Source organism: Leopardus geoffroyi, chromosome B2 (assembly GCF_018350155.1).
Source record: "Leopardus geoffroyi isolate Oge1 chromosome B2, O.geoffroyi_Oge1_pat1.0, whole genome shotgun sequence".
NCBI classification, from domain to species: domain Eukaryota; kingdom Metazoa; phylum Chordata; class Mammalia; order Carnivora; family Felidae; genus Leopardus; species Leopardus geoffroyi.
Window position 1 is genome coordinate 83,914,181 of NC_059332.1, and position 20,975 is coordinate 83,935,155.

The 20,975-nt window shown below is 34.5% G+C and overlaps 1 protein-coding gene across 5 annotated transcripts in view; it reads right to left on the minus strand.

The window, feature by feature from the left end:
- Positions 1 to 20,975, minus strand: part of EPHA7 (EPH receptor A7) — a 173,173-nt gene that overhangs the window by 22,824 nt on the left and 129,374 nt on the right. For 3 of the 5 annotated variants that reach the window (XM_045499050.1, XM_045499049.1, XM_045499053.1), the window contains exons 6-9: positions 9,985 to 10,109; positions 7,147 to 7,330; positions 1,685 to 1,793; positions 987 to 1,042 (exon numbers count right to left, since the gene is read on the minus strand). In XM_045499050.1, coding sequence (XP_045355006.1) covers positions 987 to 1,042; positions 1,685 to 1,793; positions 7,147 to 7,330; positions 9,985 to 10,109 — 474 coding nt within the window. The remainder of the gene's footprint in view (positions 1 to 986; positions 1,043 to 1,684; positions 1,794 to 7,146; positions 7,331 to 9,984; positions 10,110 to 20,975) is intronic. The other 2 variants (XM_045499052.1, XM_045499051.1) reach the window with 1 other exon arrangement.

Below are 20,975 nucleotides of genomic sequence, written 5' to 3' on the forward strand. Positions count from 1 at the left end.
TGATTGATGTTTATACATTTTTTGTGACGTTAGGATGGGTACATGACAATATCTTCTCAGATACTAGCATAATAATTTGATAAATAACATAATAATAGGGGTAACTCATGGGCAAATTAGAAAATTTTTTTCTCCAAGAGCAATCTTAGTAAAGATTATGCTACCAAGAAAAATAATAAGTGAAATTGTTTTTTAATATTTCCAAGGATTAAAAATAAAAATGATGTACTTGGATATGAACATCATTAATCATTAGAACTAAAACCATATGATTGTGAGGTTTTTTCTTTGGCTACAGGAAGGAATAACATTTATTTGCATAGCTCTCATTTTTTCACTTGCCATCCACATTGCAATAGGAATAAAATTAATGCAGATGGGCATCTATTTTCTTTGGTTTCCCAAGGTCTCTTCTGAATATGATTTCCAAAATGAATGTTTAAATATCAGGGAACCAAAATCCACAGAAAAAAATTGGAGGATTCAATCCTATTATTCAATTTATATCTGGGGAAACATCTATCCGACAATGTATAGATAGTGGCTGAAGAGAAGAAGGCTCCTTAGCTTAGGCTGTCATGGTAGCATCACTCATTGGGTGGGACAAAGGGTCTATCCTTCTAAATGAATTCCTTCACTAGAATATGGGCCATGCAACATTTAATGGATTGTTGTTAGAATGGTATGAAACGCTTGGGCAAAGTTTGCAAAAGGAAAAACTGTGACATAAAAGCAGCTAAATATCCTGCAGTTATACTAAAATTTCTTACGAGAGATTAAATTTCTGAATATATTTTGTTTTTAAAATTCACATCATATGATTTTATTTCTAAATATCTCGTTCAAATGCTTTAAAGCAACATTTTGAGTTCATTAGGTACTTTCAAGCATGATACATTAGGAATTTATTCATGCCAATACTAACAATCAGGTCTCTGTATTAACTGGGGTACAAATAATAAAAAAAAAAAAAGCCAAACACTTACAATGAAAGTAAAGTTCTTCATCCCCTTCTTGGTCAGCTTTGCTATAGCCACAGTGCCTAGGAAAAAAAAATCAAATTTGTGATGATCTCAAACAATGATCTTACTTTATATATTTAAAATTCAGTACAATATACCTTAATTCTTTAACTACTTGCTAGTTAGAGCAATAAACAACATGCAGAAACTTCTTGCCCATAGTTATGAACTCATTAATAATATAGTAACTAATATGATTAAAAAACATACAGAATATAAAGTCTTGGTGTGAGACAACGTAGAAGGAACATACTTCACAGATTTAGATTTATCGATGAGTGAATAATTGTACTTTCTTCTGAAAAACAACGACAACAGCAGATTTTAAATGGTTTCCACAAACCATTAACTAAAAGAGTGAATTTCTCCCTAGGTATCTACTGTATTTATAATGAAAACCTAGCTGAATGTAACCAATAAAAATACACCCAATAGCACTTACAGTACTCATTGCTCTTAAACTAAAGGCAATGAATGATTAAGCTCACACTGTATTTGACCTTGGGAGAATGGAAATTTATTAACCTTTAGTATCTCATCCCAAAGAATGTTTGCATTTAGTATCTAACATTCGAATACACTAAATAGTAAGTAATAGGCTGACATAATTCTAAAAAATCAATACATTCTGTGTTAAAGATTAGAACAAATCTGTGTTCTACCTTCTCCCAATGATGAAGCCAAAGACCATGAACACCAGAATGATGGTCCCTGCCACTGCAACCACAGCAATGATAATAACGGGATTCTGTTCACTGGAGACCGCTGTTGCTGTAAACGGAGAAAAAGAGGCTCAGCAACACTCAATACCATGTAAGAACTTGAGAGGGTAAACAAAGTCTTATGAATAAGAGGTATCTATGCTATTTAATTTACCTCTAATCTTAAATAAATGCATTACATTGTAATGATATAGATTTCAATAAATGTTTATTTTTTGCATTTTAAGGGCATGGTAAGGACAAACTTTCATCTGTTTTATATTCCTCAGTTATAAAAGACACCCACAAAATGCCTTATTGAATGGCTATCCCCTGCTTAGTTGTTGAAAACTTAGTTATAACTCAACAGAGAAAGATCTTTGATGTACAGTTGTATTAAATCTCCATTTATTCCCCAGCAAAGTATTTGATCTCTGTGTGTCTTTTTCTGATATGTAAAAAGGAAACAAAACATATACTCTGCATTTTCCAAAGCAGAAAAGTGCTTTATCTCTCATATCATCAATATAAAATAAAAATCATTATGGAATCATAGTAAATCATCATGGATTTATAATCTATCATAATTTAGGAAAAAGATGAGCAGAATCATTTGTTCTAATTTGACAAAGTATGCAATATACACATTTGAGAATTTAAGATTACAGAGGAGGTAGGCTATTTATGAAAGAGCAAACATTGCACGAGTACTTTAAAAAACGGTTTAGTATTATCTAATTGCAAAAACCTCCTGTGCAATGCTGTGATTCTTGTATGCCTCTTAAGGCAAGCCCAGCCGGACCTTTCTGAGAGTCTCTTTGGGAACAGTGTGTGTTTCCATGTCCTTCAAAACAGCCTGATTCCGATTCTTCAAGTCACAAGGCCTTCTCACTTCCATTTTTCCAAATTAGTAAAGTTTTACTTATACGAGAATTCGTAATTGTCATATTTTCCCCAGAGTATTATATTTCTAATACTATTATAGACTTGATAAAACAATCAAAGGAATACAAAAACAACGAAATGTATATTCCAATGAATGATCCAGTTGCAAAATGCCATTTAACATATAATGTCAGGATAATATAGTTTGCTGATTGCTGAAACAGTCAACAGCTGCAATCTTTAATATGAGGTAGGATGGAAAATACTCCTCTTTCTTGGTGGTGTCAAGGGACTGAGTCTCCAGAGCAGTAAATCATACGTAGGCAGAGTAGGTTTTGCCACAATAGGCTGCGTCAAGTTTTTTCTGATTGGCTTTTCTCTGTTTTATCTATATTTTCCTTTTGACAACTCATTTCTTAATTTTGTATACCTATGCTAACTATACGTAGATCTTAGATTGAAAAACAGCGAGGTAGCTCTGGTGTAATGGTTTCCAAACAAAGGTGTATACAGACTTCCTAACTCAGCACCTGCTGATTTACTCCCTGAGGGAATTAAACAAAGTGGGGGCGGGAGGAAGAAGAAAAAGAAAACAACTTTTAGACTTTGATTTCTGAATTGCAGCCTATTAGTATTCAACAAAGAAAAGATTTGAAGTAGCTTTTTCTCATTTGGGTCTAAAAAAAAAAAAAACAATTTTATCTTTCTCTCTCCTCTCTCTCTCTCTCTCTCTCTCTCTCTCTCTCTCTGTATATATATATAGTAGTTCTGTTCATGAGGGAGGAAAAAATTATACACGTATGTGTAGAAATTGTTTCCATCCAATCCATGTGCCCCTGGGTCTAATTCTTTGCTTGTCTTAGACTCAGCTCTGCCTTAGCTTCAGAAAGAAAACTCCAATGAGAAAACTGAATGATGATTAGAATTTGTGAATATTTATACGTTTTTCTAGATAGGGTCACACTTTAATCTTTCCACAGTCAATATTTATGGTTAATATTTTCATCTATTTCATGGGTAGTAAAATTTTAAAGTAATTTGTAAGTGTCACAATCACCACACCATGGTTTCAAAATTGTAAAAACATCAGTATTGACTCTGAATAGACAGGGATTTTAGGATATATGTGCAATAGAATAATCTCTTTAATTTCTGTATTCAAACGCTGCTCCAGTGACCTCTTTGACAGCATCTCTTTTGCCCTCCTTCCAAGCATAGTGAATCACTGTTTCCTAGCACTCTGATAGGATTGGGCCATGCATTCCACCAGTGCTGAACTGTATGGCAGAATTTGTATATAAGTTTCTCTCTTTCACTAAACTTTAAACAGAGCATTACTGTGTCATATGTCTCTGTGCATCCCTAATTCATACCTCAGCACCTTGTGCCAAATCAGCAGTTCTCAAAGGATGGTCTGTACACCTAAGAGTGCCTCAAGAGTTTGATTTGCAGGGTCAAAACTATTTTATATGATACGATGTTATTTGCCTTTTTCACTCTCATGTGCTCACAGGTGCACAGCTGAGTTTTGCAGAAGTTACATGACATGTGACAAAAACATTACTCTGATGGCTAATGAAATGTGTGTTTGTGTGTTTTATTAAAAATTTCTGTTTTAATTTCTAATGGTGAATATCAATAGATATAATCCAAATAATCAAAATGTCTTTGGAGATCCTCAATATATATCTGTGTGTGTGTGTGTGTGTGTATTTTTTTTTTTTTTTAAGTAGGCTTCATGCCCAGAGTGGAGGGAGCCCAACGCAGGGCTTGAACTCACGAACCTGAGATCAAGACCTGAGCCAAGATCGAGTTGGATGCTTACCCATCTGAGCCATCCATGCACCCTTCAATATGTTTTTCAATAGAACAAAAGCTGGAGAATGGCTGTGCTAAATAAATAAAAACTGACTTGAGACTTTCTGTGTGTACTCTGTATACATTAACTTGGGTAATATTCATAAAACCCTATGAGTTAGGTGCTACTATCCCAGAATTAGGGTCTGGGAAGGTGCTCATGCAAAGTCTCACAACTGGCCATGGAAGAACTAAGATGAGAAACCAGGCATGTGTCTACGAGCACTGACGGATAGTGATAATCTGTTCTATGCTGATGACCACAAGGTATTCATTCCTTGCTTATTTGCTGAGTGCCTTCTATGTGTCAAGCACTAATGATAGACACTGGCAAGACAATAGTAAGGAAAAGAGATATGGATAACTCTTTCATCAACTTTACATTCTAGTGGGAGAAAATATTCTGATGATAAAAATTGCAAATTCTCTCAAACACAAAAATCCGGTTTTAACATTCATTTCATATGATCATTCAGGTTCTACTACTTCATGTTATTTACTTCATTTTTTAAATAATGAAAATAATATCTATGAATCTCAGCACTCAATATAAAAGAGTTTGTCCCAAGATCTTCCTATTAGGAAGTCAGCACAATGCACGTATTCATTTTGAGCTTTCAAAATGAGAGGTTTAACTGATAAAGAATGATTAGGTGGATGTGAGATAACAAATTAATATTTCTAATTTAAGATTAAACTATTCATAAATAGTGTTTTATTATATTAGAAATTACAAAGTGGGGCGCCTGGGTGGCTCAGTCAGTTAAGCGGCCGATTTCAGCTCAGGTCATGATCTCGTGGTCCGTGAGTTCGAGCCCCGCGTCGGGCTCTGTGCTGACCTCTCAGAGCCTGGAGCCTGTTTCGGATTCTGTGTCTCCCTCTCTCTCTGATCCTCCCCCATTCATGCTCTGTCTCTCTCTGTCTCAAAAATAAATAAATGTTAAAAAAAATTCTTTTTTTAAATAAAAAAAAAAAGAAATTACAAAGTAATATCATGAAATCAGTCTAAGTTGAAAACTACTAGAACATTTAGTACAAGACCACTTATATGTTTAAATGTTGAAATCTTAAAATGCTTTGAGGTTTTGTGGCCGTTGAATTTAGATATTCTCATTTTTAATCTTAGATACTCCATTTTAAAAAGGTAATAAAGAATAATGGCATTAAGCTTGTCACACAAAATTATATGACATTTTCCCAACTGATACTTTTGTATCTATAATTCTATATAAATGATTTGTATTTCAAATTTATTATAATGTATGTTTCATTATTTGAGGTTCTGAGAGTTACTGGTTAATTTAAAAGTATAACAAAATATTTTGGAAAAAGAATACTGTTAGCAAACCTAATGAACATTCATTAATCAAAGAATATTTGTCAATTTGCCTTTTAAAAGCTGTTTAAAAATATTTTCCTGAAGTCAAAATAATTGATCGAAATTGTACTGATTTAATTTACTTAAAAACTTTTTATTAGAAAATGAGGAGAGAAAAATCACATAATGTTTTTTAGCTCATCGTTGTTTAGAATATTGTGAGGGGGCACCTGGGCAGCTCATCCAGTCAAGCATCTGACTCTTGATTTTGGCTCAGGTCATGACCTCACGGTTGATTCGTGCCCTGTGTTGGGCTCTGTGCTGACAGTGCGGAGCCTGTTTGGGATTCTTTCCCTCTCTCTCTGGCCCTCCTACAAGTGCACGTGCATTCTCTCTGTCTCTCTGTCAAAATAAATAAGTAGACATTTAAAAAATAGAGAGAGAGATCCTTGTGGGAACACTACACCGGCAAGGAGATGAGAAGGTAACAGTTGGGGGAACCCTGTGCCTGAACAGTAACATCGGGAGAAATCAAGAACTCCAAAAGACAGAAACACACCCCAAGATCTCAGCTAAGTGAAAAACAACCAGAGCAGTACTCGAGCTGTTCTGAACTTGCATTCTGGACATGCATTCCAACATACATCTGCCTATTTGTGATACACTATAGACACATGCATTTTTGTTACCTTCTGCTGAATTATAAAGCAAAAAAAATGATAATTCAAGATACTGGTGATGTGTTTTTAAGATCAGTGGTTGATACAGAGATATTCATTTCAATTATTAATATTTCGCATATACTTTGAATATGTTCTTTAGTATGCTTGAAGCATTTATAAGAGATGAAAAGAGATGATAAAAATAACAATAAATACAGTTTCTAAGATCTTCTTTCTCAACTGCCATTTTTGAAATCATTGCTAACAGGCAAGGAGCTTAAATTAACACGGATTTTTATAGATGCATCTTTCTCTGGCCCATCCTGTGTATATCCTGGCTTCATTTGGGGGTTTCTGTGCAGGAGCACCTTTGACTGACACAACCAGAATAATATTGCTTTGGATTCTACAAAAACAGCTTGTGTCAATACCCAATTGAACAAGTGCTGTTTCTATTTCTTTTCCAAATAAACCCAGTATGTATTAAAGAGACTAATATAAATTAAAAAATTCTAACACTGAGAAACAAAACATTGAATTTTCAATCGTTATTCTGTCTAACCTTTACAAAGGACATATTTATGCACATATATTCACCTTTAAATATAAAAATAATCTTGAACCAAATCATCACCCTCAATATTGGAAAAAATATGACAGAGGTATAGAGAGTAAGAATCCAAACCAAAGGTGGTAATTACCTTCAAACATTTTACCTGTAGCTTCCTCTAGTGTAGCAACATCAAGTCTGGGGCTGTAATTTCCATAACCAGCAGCAGTAAAAGCCCGAATCTGGAAAACATACACTGTTCCTGGCTTCAGGTTATTAATGGAAGCTGAAGTGGACTTGGTTTTTACTGTCGAATAGGTCCGTTCCCTTTGATCCTAGAAACAATATATTCAGGGAATATTTAATTGTAATTGCAACCAGGCAATTTGACAGGCAATTCTTGCAATTTATTTCAATTTACTGCATTGTTTTTATAAAGGCTACATTGTGCCCTGTGGAATATTGTAACATTGAGTCGTTTCTGAGATAATATAAAATGTAAATGTGAACACATGCCTTTGTTCTATAAGTTTCAAAGAGAAATAATTTTGTTAGACCATTTATATGTTTTTGAGCTTTTGCTTTGTTGGTAGAGGGCACAGTGGCAAGAACTATTTAGCCATAAATATAATCAAAAGTCCTATTGACCAAAACCTGGGTACACTTATAAAATCTATGGGTTAGTAGAGGTCTTCCCTTCATAATGTAGTTCTTTTAATATTTTTCCTGAATGTTATTTAGCAAGCAAAAGGCCATGTGTGAAAAATGAAGAAAGCTGTTAACTCAAGAAATTTAATGCATACCACCACCATACTGACATATCAATTGCTTTCATTAAAAACTACATTTCTCACTGAATAAAACTTTACAAAATAGTACTTAATGGAATATTTTAAATTAAAACTATCAGTATAAAAGTTAAAGTATTATAAAATTTATGGTTTGATAATATTTTAAACATCTCTCAGTTCAAGTTCCTCATTTTCCAGATATGAAAACTGAGGCTTGCAGAGTTTAAAGATGTCTTTACATATTATATATGATACATTAAGAATGAAAGAAGTATAAAAATTCAAGAATATAAAAAACTCCATCAAAACTTTCATCAAATGAAAAAAAATTAAAGCTTAATTGATATGACTCTAATGGGCTTTTTATTTAAAAAGCTATAAAAACTAGCCATCAAAATATACAATTTTAGACAGTTTCTTATTTGTTCTATAATAAATAGTTGTTTACAATAAAACTATTCATTGAAATCTGAAAATGTCAGTCTGGTTGTTTGATTTGCCTTTACACTGATATTTGCAAAAGTATAAATAAATGTACACTATATTCAGTGAGGCCGATTTGTGATTGTCTTAATTATAATCATTTATAAAAAGACTGTTGGTATTATAAATATATATTTATCTCAAATAGAAGAACTAGGCATAACTGATATTAGATGACATAATGACATATAGAGATCACATGCTTACATACGTTACAATGCAATACTATTATTCTGTTGTAATAATTGCCTAATATGTAAGTTCAGCAAATGTAGATACAGTCCGTTTTTGTCATGAAAAATAGAAGAGAAACTATTTGAACAAATTTGCCCCCAAGCAAAGATTTGCAAAATATTTTGTCGCATTGTGAGAAACTTTACTTTCATTTACCACCTAACATATTTTTAAAATGTACTTTACTGCTTTTGAAATCTGATGAAATTTCAGGAGAAAATACAACTGTTAGTGTTTACTGGAAAACAGATATAACGAAACAAACGTTAAAAACAATGATTCCCTCAGAAACACATTTGATGGGGTAAAAAATGTATTCCCTGGTACAAAAATAAGGTATTTAAAATGTCAGTTTGGCCATGGAAATCATGAATGCATAATGAAAATAATAAGCAAAAATACTGTAAACTTAATCTGAACATTGAAACTAATCTTAAGCTATATTTTCTTCAAAGGGAAAAATATATCTATTGCCAATGCACTGTATGCATTTAAATTATTCAATAAAGTCAATTCAGCCCCCAAGTTTTTCCAAAGCCTTTAGGATCCTATTTTGGAATTCTGTCTAAATGGCTACAAAGGTTATGCGTACTATGGCATTTTAGCTAACTTGTTTAAGTCAATAAGTAACACTGAATTAATAATATATTGATATTACTAATAATTGCTAATATTAATAATTATTAATTACTAATAGTAATATTAGTAATAATAATAGTTTCTGTGCTTCAAACCTTGAACCAGGTCTTTCTATGAGGTGGAGCCTAGGTAATAATTTGTGAAAAGGGTGCCCAGCCCCCTTCAGATGGGTCAGAAATAAATCCACTCATACCACTCAGTTAGATCTCTACTAAAATTCAGCCATTTTGGAGAGATTAAAGGGCAGTGCTTGGGTTTCAGCCATCCTATTTTTCATGGAGAAGGGAGTGCGAAGAAGTGCTTGATATGATTAGTATAACATATGTGGAATAAATTCCAGGAGGAATTAAAGGGAGTGGAATATCATCATTGGCTTCTGCAGTTTAGAGAAACTACATTATTTATTACAGAAAATATTTGTATGTTTTCAAATTACTAAATTACATGAGGCCACCATCATTATCACTGAAACCATGTACTTAAGAAATCCATAGACATAAGAAATCATTAAGGGCCTAGAGATCCTAAAAGAACTGTTTTTTGAAAAAAAAAATGCATTGGGCTGTGTGGTTTCTGTGGTACTAAAACATCCTGCAGCTAATTATGTATCAAAAATTGAACAAATATACTGCCAGTGGAATATTTTCCTTTGTGTAACACAGGTACTTAATACACAGAAATGAACCCTAGATGCAGGAAGATGGTCATTAAAAATGGCTAAAATTCACTCCGCATTTCCAAATAGCTCCAAACAGTTGGCATAATGACCAAGTTTAGTCTACACTGCAGTAGGACGACACGAGACACATTGGCTGCACATTTCAGCTGCTCTTAGCACTTACTTTCTCGTAATACTTGATTTCATATTCTGTGATGACTCCATTGGGATGCTCGGGCTCCTGCCAGGAAAGTTCCACACTCCGCTGCAGCACCCTTTCCTTCATCACTCCGCTCACTTGCGAGGGAGCTGTTTGGACAAGACATGTCAATAAACAATGAGAAAATTCACTGGATGCCTCAAATCAAATGTCACAACCGATCAGTCCCATGCTGTGCCAGTTTCATTAAGGTAAAAGAAAGCACCTTTTCATAGCTCACAATTCAGAAGCTAATGAATATTCAAATAGGACCTTATTACTGTTCATAAACCTTAATAGAAATTTAAATTAAAGTGCAAACAGCAGAAGATAGCATTGTTCAAGTTAGTGAAAAATGGAAATGATGGGGCTGAGAATGACAATTAAGCAAATGAATGCTAATTAAGGCTACAAAATATGATTTCAGATTAATCTCCAGTGATAAACTAAGTCCAAATATTTACTTCACATGCAATGGCAATACACTTTTTAAAAGAAAAAAGTACTTTAATATTGTGTAATACAAATGGCTACTTCAGTGTTCAATTAAAGGGACAGCAGCTTTTAGAAATGTTTTTATGTTTTAACTGTGTGTGTTTGTGTGTGTGTGTGTGTGTGTGTGTGTGTCCGTGTGTGTGTGTGTGTATTCCCAAAGAATTCCAATTAACCTTGGGAAAAATTTTTTACACTTCATTAGGTCAAGATGCAGGAGAACGCTAAAGCTGCCGCCACTTCAATACGTGGGTGAACATACACACACGCAGACGCTTGCACATGTAATTTCTACGTACGTAACCTAGGTTTCAAGCTTTGATAGAAGTAATTCAAACCATGGTTTTGCTCTCTCTTTCTATATAGATAATAATATGCTTAGAGCCCTTTCATTCTAATTAGTGGCATATACTCTTTTTGGTAGCTAACACTGTGGAATGTAGCAAACTAATTTGCTCTGTCTAATTTGCTCGGTGATGATTAACTAGTTGTCTCCTCTGTCTAAATGAGTAGCTGCACTGGCTTGGCTGAATTTCAGTGGGGTCATTATGTTTCATGTATCATGCTCTATCTCATTCTATAAAATATTTTCAGGCTGTTAATTTAATTTTCAGATGTCTAAAATTGTTAATAATCTTGCTGACAGAAAAGCAATTATATGGGGCCAGGGCGGTTTAAGCAGGCTTCTGATGTTTATCCCTTTGACTTCATTTTGTTTCTTCTACTTCTTAATATTTTCTTGTATCAATGTCTAGGAAACACATTTTTCACTTCTTTCCGGCTTGGCGATTTTGAGGGAAGCACATGGATGATGCATGATTCCCATTTCCTCTCAGATTACTAACAGAAGCATAACTAGGGCAGATTAAGTGGAACAACTCTCCCTTTAGGGCGATGCAGCTGAAGTACTCAACAGACTGTGTTTACAGACTAAATGTGTTTCTGATATGTTTCCAATGAAACAAATTTCTAATAAGAACTCTTATTTTTGCCATGACTTTTAAAACCTGAATATATGCAGTAAAGAAGAATTTGTTTCTAAAGTGATTTGTCTATCCATCCAGAACATGCTTAGCATATTTTCAGCCGCCTGGGATGTTCGAGAGGCTGCTTCTGCAAGCTATAGCCCGGGGAAACACAAACCCCAACGAATTTTGAGGTGCAAATCTACTTAGCAAAAAATTTCCAATAACCTAATTTACTTAAGATCATTCCGAAAAATCTGTATGTAAACTTTAGTAAAAAATAGAATGGAGCACAGGTAAGAATACTACAATAGTCAGTAACACGGAATTAGTCAGTAAGGCTGCCAGCCTCTGATCAGGGTTTAGGATATGACGTGTGCCATTTGGAAATACATGTACTGGAAAACAGGTACAGAGCTAGGAGATGCCATCTAGGTCCTTTTCAAACAACACAGAGAGCTGAATGTGATTTTCAATGTCAAGCAAACTGTAGCACATTTTGCTTAGTTTGTATCCTAAATAGTAAGGCGAAGAGACACCGAATTCCTCAAGGAATGGAGGAGACGTGGGGGATATAGATGTGCCTCATTTAGTTTCTGACATGTCACAGCAATATCTAAGTATAGAATGAGATTTGATTTCTGCAGGTTACACATTAAAATTATATTCATTATTTCATCCTGGAAAAGAACTTTTACCAATAAGTTTATGGTAACTGAGGATGGGGGGGAGATGTCAAAAATACATTTGTAATATATAGTATTTTTATCACAGCATTAAAAGCAACTGTACTACAATGTATTTTCCCTCTTTTGTGCATGGAGTCATCTGTGAATGACTCTACGCCTGATTTTCTGTACATTTCCTTTTTAAAAATGTGTCCCTTGCCGATACTATATCGAGTCACACATTTAAGAGGGTCAGAGCTAGAAGTATTAGCACGTGGCCCTTGAGAATAGATAAATTGCATGATAGGAAATATCTTTGTCTGTCTTACGTCCTTCAAGTACAACATTTTGGTACAGGAGAATTGATAATATTTTCCCTTGAGTTTCAATATTTTAGGCATAAAGATCTACAGCTCATAAACAAAACCATCTCTAAGCTAGTCAGATTCTAACATGATCACTATTTTCAGACAAAGTTATATGTAAAAGTAAAATTGAAATGACATCAGGCTCTTTAATCTTAAGACACAATGATTATTAGGATTACTAGGTTTGATCTAAATTAATCACATTGTAACAATTTCACTAATAAACTCACTCTTACACCAAAATATCCAATTAACTGCAGTCTGAAGTTCATTTTGGAAAGAAATGTATGCAACTAAATTATATATATACTTAAGACCCAATTAGGTATGATGACATTTAAATTATATTTTTGTAATTAGCAAAGTGAAACAAAATCTATTGTAATTGGAATTGATGAGAAGCTAATAAATAGTAACCAACAATAGTAAATTTATTAAATTGGAAAATGTGGGCAAACAAATACTACAAAGAAGGGAGCTTCTACATATGAATTTTTAATAGGGTTTCTAACAAATGATTAACAGATTCATATCTCACCTAAGTTTCTAGCAATTCTAAAATATAAAAATTAATTTCAACTGAAGAAACTTTTCTTTGCCCCTAAAAAGTCTCAGGACTTATGGGGGACACATATGGAGTCCGAACAATTGACAGTGAAAGACAATCTTAGGAAATTCAGAAAATGCTTTCTGAGGTTCAAATGGAAAATCTCAACAACATAAGAACAAAGTTGATAAAGTTGATGCAAAGGAAATCAAAAGTCTAATAACAGGCCAAAAGGTAAAATCTGTGGGCTGCAGTTATTAGTGTAAGGCTTTGAATTTATTTATTTATTTATTTATTTATTTATTTATTTATTTATTTTTTAATGTTTATTTATTTTTGAGGAAGAGAGAGAGAGAGAGAGAGACAGAGTGAACGAGAGAGGGGCAGAGAGAGAGGGAGACACCAAATCTGAAGCAGGCTCCAGGCTCTGAGCTGTCAGCATAGAGCCCGATGCAGGGCTTGAAATCACAAACTGTGAGATCATGACCTGAGCCGAAGTTGGACGTCCAGGTGACTGAGCCACCCAGGTGCCCAAAGGCTTTGAATTTAAAAATAATCAGTAAGAATGGTAGGTTTATGTACAGACCTGAACCAATCAACATTTTACAGATTTTGAGCTTCATGCCCTTGTGCATGATTTTTGATCTTAATCAATGTCTAATTAAAATTCAAGTACAACAAACATAGTTAAATTACAAGGGGAAAAATATTCATAAGGGCTCCATTTTTTCCCACTAAAATATTAAATTTACCTATATGCATGGAAAAATTTTCCAGCATGAAAGGGGGGAAAAGACAATTTAAAAACATTGTATAATAGGCAAATGGCACTCTAAAGATGTCCATATTCTAATTTCTGGAACATGTGAATATGCAATTACATGGCAAAAGGGACACTGCAGATGTAATTAAGGTTACAGACCTCACGATAAAGATATTATTCTGGATCCTTGCCAGGGGGCCTAATCTAATCACATCAGCCCTTAGGAGCAGAGGAATTTCTCCAGCCAGGGTCAAAGAGATGCCGCAGAAGGAGGAGTCAGAGAGATTTGAAACATGAAAGAAAATCAACTTCCCATTGCTGGAGGAGCCACTGGAGAAATACGAGAAAATATGGAGGCAGACTTATGGATCAAAGACTGACCCTGGTTCACATAGGAAGGGAAATGGAGGCCACAATTCCACCAGTTCAAAAGCTCTGAATTCTGATAACAACATGGATGAACTTGGAAGTGGATGTTCCCCGGAACTCCAGATAAGAGTACAGCCCAGCTAATGACCTGATTTCAGCCAGTGAAGCTGGCAAGCGAGAACCCAGCTGAGCCCCATTGCACCCAGACTTCTGACCCACAGAACTAGAAAATAATGAATGGGTGTTGCTTTAAGGTTTTTTGTGGTAGTTTTTATAGTAGCCATAGAAAACTAATACACATATTAAAAATATATAAATAGACTTACTGGAATTTTAATGAAGTCTGTGAATAAAGGTTAGTGGTAGGATAGTTTAATAATGTGATCTATCAGACTTTATGTTGAAATAGCATAGAGTCAAGGAATTTTTATCTTAATTAGGACTCAAAATGCAATGTCTTATAGAAAAAAAAATCTCCAATATACATTTGGAAGAAACGTGTGTGTGTGTGTGTGTGTGTGTGTGTGTGTGTGTGTGTGTGGTAGAACTTCAATGAAGCTAGTGAATTTGATTTTGAATTTAAAAAGTAATTTATTTGTACTAAAAATTATTTTTACTATAGTTAAATGTTCTCAATGAATTTCAATAAAGAATGGTGGGTGAAATTGGGGCGCCTGGGTGGCTCAGTCGGTTGAGTATCCGACGTCGGCTCAGGTCATGATCCTGCAGTTTGTGGGTTCGATCCCTGTATCGGGCTCTGTGCTGACAGTTCAGAGTCTGGAGTCTGCTTCGGATTCTGTGTCTCCCTCTTTCTCTGCCCCTCTCCCACTCACGCTCTCAATCTCTCTCTCAGAAATAAATAAACATTAAAAAAAGAAAAAGAAAAACTTTAAGACGGGTGGGTGAAAAAATAATATTTGTATTTCTAAACAATACAATGAGGTAGGATGGGTCAATAAGCATGAAATGACCTTTTACCATTCATCTCAAGTTGTTAAATCTACTGACTTTTGTTAGATTTCCATTAGGTAAATACAAAAAGTGAAAATGAAGATATTTTTAGAACACAGTCAAATGCATATCTGACAATAGAAAAATAGTCTTTACTTAATGCTTTGTTGCTATCCAGTATGGAATTCATTTTTAACAATCCCTTGAAATAACAAATATGTGTATTATTAGGAGCTTAGTATTTTATAACACAACTTTTAGCTTTTTCACTCTTCCTCACAGATGTTTCATTTTTACACTGCAGGACACACATATAAAAATATAGAGAAATTTATTTCAATAACAAACACTAGGCCACAAGCATATATGATTCTGTGGAGTATCATGTAACGTATCAATTCCACTTTTAGGGTAAGTTAGAATACATAAAAAATTCTAACATGTGATTTCACTAAACTTCAATTTCTTCCTGGCTCAGAAAAAAATAGAGTCACTAATAATATTGTGAGCAGTAAATATAAAATTTTATGTGAAAGAAAAAGCACAGGGACTAGGGGCAATTGAGTCTGCAGCAATTACAAACAATCCATTTGCAATAGATGTCTGTCAAATTACTTTTGGTTGGATAGAAGCATGATCTATGACTAAAACAAACAAAGTCTGTAAGTAGTTAAAAAAAATAAGTTAATCTTTTTCAAAATTAAATTACATAAATTGCATTGCTATCTTATTCAACACACCAATTAGGATGGTGATGTTTTATTTGAAATGTAAAATATACAATATCACAAATAAGATACATCATAGAATGGATTTCTAAACATATTTCAAAACAATTATTAAAAAGACAACTTGACTAAGAGCTAAAAATAAGATCTAAAAGTTCTGTGAATAAGTGAATTTGATGTTGAATTGACAGCACAGGAAAAGAAAGCATCTGGATTGGTATCCAAGTCAAGTAGATCTGTAAGTCAAGTCAATACATTTTCAGTAGGATGATAAAACGCGTAACAGGAACAACAAAAGTCACTACTCCACTATTTGAACAACTAAGAATGGCCTTGTTTTTTAAAGCAAGAGTCACAGCATCTTTGTAAAAATGATCTGACAAAAAATCTTGCTGAGAATAAAAATTTTTCTCTGTTATCATCAGATGATTAACAACCAATTGTTTGCATGTTTAATTAATTACCATGGGAATTAGCCCTTCTTGGCAAAATCTCTATGTAAAATGCTTTAAGGGAAACGGCTGTGTAGAAAGCTACTGTGGCTATTGGTCCTAAACATATATTGGGACTCCTGCAAACCTCTAAAATGTTAATTGATGAAGGGTTAATTTGTAATTCCTGGTGCATTTGAATTTTCATATAATTACAGTGGAATTGTAATTCTTCATATAAATAAAATAAAATATTATATAAACGGTAGGTATACATTAGGCAGCTTCCCAGAACTAGGTGTATCATTCAGACCAGTCACACCTACAAAGGAGTAAGTAAATGATGACCTAATATAACAATTCAGAAAGGTTAAAGAGTCCTTGATATTGAATCAGACATTTTATCAATCTAACTTGAAAATATTGTAAGTTGAAAATGCACTAAATACACATAACCTACCAAACATCATAGCTTAGCTCAGCCTACCTTAAATGTGCTCAGAACACTTGTATTAGCCTACACTTGAGCAAAATCATCTAACACAAAGCCTAGCCTATAATCAACTACTGAGTATCTCATATAATCTAGTTAACACTATACTGAAAGTGAAAAACAGAATTGTTGTAAGCATAGCAGTTGTTCACCCTTGTGGTCGCATGACTGAATGGGAGCTGCAGTGGGGGGCCGCTGACCAGTATCACAAGAGAGGAAAAGATCAAAATTCAAAAATTGGAGTACAGTTTCTAGTAAGTATGTTTCACTTTTGTACCTCTGTAAAGTTAAAAAAAAGGGAAGTCAAAACATTGTAAGTCAAACCATTGTAAATGGGGACCGCCTGTAGTTCAGTTCTATTCAACACGTATTTGTTTGCCATTTACTATCTGCAGGGCATTGTGGCATTTCTACAAATCCTTACAGTTTGCAGTGGTCACATAAATAATCTTCCTTATATAATAATATATGTGTATAACCTTCTTTCTTCCCTACCAAAACTCTGTGAACTAGGTAGGTTCTATTTTATTCGTGAAGAAGCTGGGTTTCAGAAATTAAGTAGAATGCAATCAGGAAGGGGCAGATTTTAGATTGAATCTCATGCTTTTAAGTTGTAATTCTCATCTGTTTTCAACTACAGAACAATCATTCCAGGTGGGAGTGAGTAGATGCTAGAAGGAGGAAAGCTGAGCATTCATTCATTTAAATTTGCTAAGATTCCACGATGTGACATAATGATGAAGAGGCCCTTAGGGACCTGCTCCACAGGCAATAGTCCTAGAACCTGCAGATACCAGAAGTGATCAAACTGAGTAGAGGTTTGTTTAATTACTATTTTTGTAAAAAAGAGCGAATTCATGTATATCCTACAAAATTCAAAAAGTATAATAGTGTATAGCAAAAAGAAAGACTCCCTCCCAATCTGATCCCATGACACAGTTACCCTCCCCTAAAGCAACCATGCTTAGCAGTCTTTGATACCCTTCCAGAAGCAGCCTAGGTATGTACAAGTATATGCATTTTTTACATGAATGGCATTCTAATGGCACAGTTCAAAACCTTGATGTTTTCATTTATACTTCATTTTAAAAATTGTATTATTGAACACATGCAGCTCTGCACAGCTCTTTCAACTGTGTCGTGTTCCATTGTACAGATGTACTAGGATGTATCTGACCAGACCCTTGTCAATAAGCATGGGCCTTTCCCATCTGTTTCTCTTATAAATTATGCTGCAATGAAACTGCTGGTAAGCCAGTATTTAATATGAATCCTCTGAGGAGAACAAAATATTTCAGAGCAGACTAGTGCCTGCAGGTGAAAAACAGGTAGGCGAGGTTACATGGGCTGAATAGGCTAAATGTCTTCATTGTTAAAACTCATTTGGAGTCATTGCTTCATAAAAGGAAATGAGTACTAAATAAATTTATTATATCTTAAATATTTAAGATAGTGACACGCTAAGTGCAGACTGGCTATTGCAAGGCCAAGTGCAGCCACAAGTCAGTGGCCTATGAGGAGCGGAAGAGTTTGTGTCAGATGTACAACTACGACAGCCAGGACTTTTTTGTTGTTGCTCAGCTGACATCTTTTTTCTGAGCAAAACTTTCTTGATGAAAGAAGCATTTCTTTTTCTTTGCAGTCTCCTTGATGGTTTTCTTTCTGGGACAAGCTACTTATCATATATTAGCATTCTGAGTAGCAATGTCTTTTAAAAGTACTCTAGGATTAGTCTTAAGTACCCTTCACTATTATACTAAAATGTCCAATAGGTAAGATCACTCTAACAACATTGTCATTGATTTCTGATGAGAGTTTCATTCATTTATAAATTCAACATAAAAATTTTCATGACTGAATAGAGTATAAACAAAGAATTGTTCAGATTGCAAAGATTATGAGACTCAAGTTCTCACTTTCAAGGAGATTTTAATGTAGAAAATGAGTTAAAATGTGAATATGCACATTCTGAATACACAAGTAAGTACAATAGCCTACACAAGATACGAAGCATGTGCTAGTAAGTTCTTGGGAGGCAGTAAAGAGCAAACCATACAAAAACTATCACTGCTTAAAAAAAAATCGGTTCTAATTCAGTGTTTGACTGGTATAACTACATATTTAAACTAATTATCAGGAATATTGTCATCAAGTCTATAATCTGCAAGAGAGAACTTTATATCTACTAAATAACAACAGAGCCAGGTTCAAGACTGGGCCCATGACTTCTCTCTAATGGCCTCCACCAGTAAGTGACAACTTACTGAATCATTCTTCCTCTGTTTCAGCTAATACAGAATTATTACTTTTTTCCCTAAAATACTAGTTCCCTTGTTGACAGTACTACATGATATAACATTTAATTATTTCATAGTTTTTTAAACATCTCCTCTGGTACTCTGATGCTCCTTGAAGGCAGGAAATTTAGAGAAGTGGCAGTGTAGGAGTGAAGGGCACAGTCCCAGTGAACTCGTCTACTGGATTTGCTCATGAGTTTCATTGTTTATTTGAAAACTGTGCAACCTTGAGCAAGGAACTGAACTTCCCTGTGCCTCAGCTTTCTCAACTTTAAAATAACTATAATCTTGGGGCACCTGGGTGGCTCAGTCTGTTGAGCATCTGACTACGGCTCAGGCCATGATCTCACAGTTTGTGAGTTCGAGCCCCGCATCGGGCTTACTGCTGTCAGCACAGAGTCCACTTCAGATTCTCTGTCCCACTCTCTCTCTCTCTCTCTCTCTCTCAAAAATAAATAAACATTAAAAAATAAAATAGGGGCGCCTGGGTGGCGCAGTCGGTTAAGCGTCCGACTTCAGCCAGGTCACGATCTCGCGGTCCGTGAGTTCGAGCCCCGCGTCGGGCTCTGGGCTGATGGCTCAGAGCCTGGAGCCTGTTTCCTATTCTGTGTCTCCCTCTCTCTCTGCCCCTCGCCCGTTCATGCTCTGTCTCTCTCTGTCCCAAAAATAAATAAACGTTGAAAAAAAAAAATTTAAAAAAAAAAATAAATAAAATAAAATAGCTATAATTGGATTGGATACTTTATAAATAGAATTGTTCTAGAAATTTTATATATAAATACATATTAAATACTGAAAACCATTCCTGGTACATGGTAAGATCTCAAAACAATATATTATGTATTATTATCCTATATTTTTTTGTCTGTATTAGATTTACTGATGCCTGGGACTCACTTAAGAATACTCTAACGTCGGAGTCAGGCATCAGTATGTTTCAAATGCTTCTCAGATGAAGCTAACATACAGCTGAGTTTGAGAACAATTTCTTTGCAGCTTTGGGGGGAACATAAATTGCCATTTCAAGGTGAAATTCCAGTGCTCTCCATAATAAGTGCTGATATATATTATATTGAGAGTTTTTATTCAATTTCTATAATTTAGAAATGACCAATTTCTATAATTTATATTATTTTATATGTACCAGCTAGACAGAAAGACATTAATTTAAGCCATTAAGAAGGAACATACTACTGTAAAAACTGAAAAAAAAAACTACCCAAATGGGAAGGGGACCAACAATACATTTCTTTTTCAAAATATCATAATATATATTGAATTGAGAGCAAAATACAGATGAAGCAATGTCTCTATTTTGGGTGGTAAAAAAAAATATTTTGAATGATATTTTTTTTTTAATTTTTTTTTCAACGTTTATTTATTTTTTGGGACAGAGAGAGACAGAGCATGAACGGGGGAGGGGCAGAGAGAGAGGGAGACACAGAATCGGAAACAGGCTCCAGGCTCTGAGCCATCAGCCCAGAGCCTGACGCGGGGCTCGAACTCACGGACCGCAAGATTGTGACCTGGCTGAAGTTGGACGCTTAACCGACTGCGCCACCCAGGCGCCCCTGAATGATATTTTTTAAAGCCATCATCACACATGGTCTATCAGGTAATCTGGTTCTATCACTAATTTTTCATGAATCCATAGCAAAAGACTAGCTTATTTACAAGGCCAACAATGTGACTATGGCCCAAAACTAGATCTTTTTAAGAATGAAAATGAACCTTTAAATAGAATACATATAGAATATCTATATTTACATATTTATATACACACATTGGCTAATGACAAAAACCTCCCCTAAATGTCATCAAAGCAACATTTCAGTTGTGTATATTTTCTTTGGTATTGGAATGTGTTTTATTATAAATACAGAATTGTGTTGTATTTCAATCAG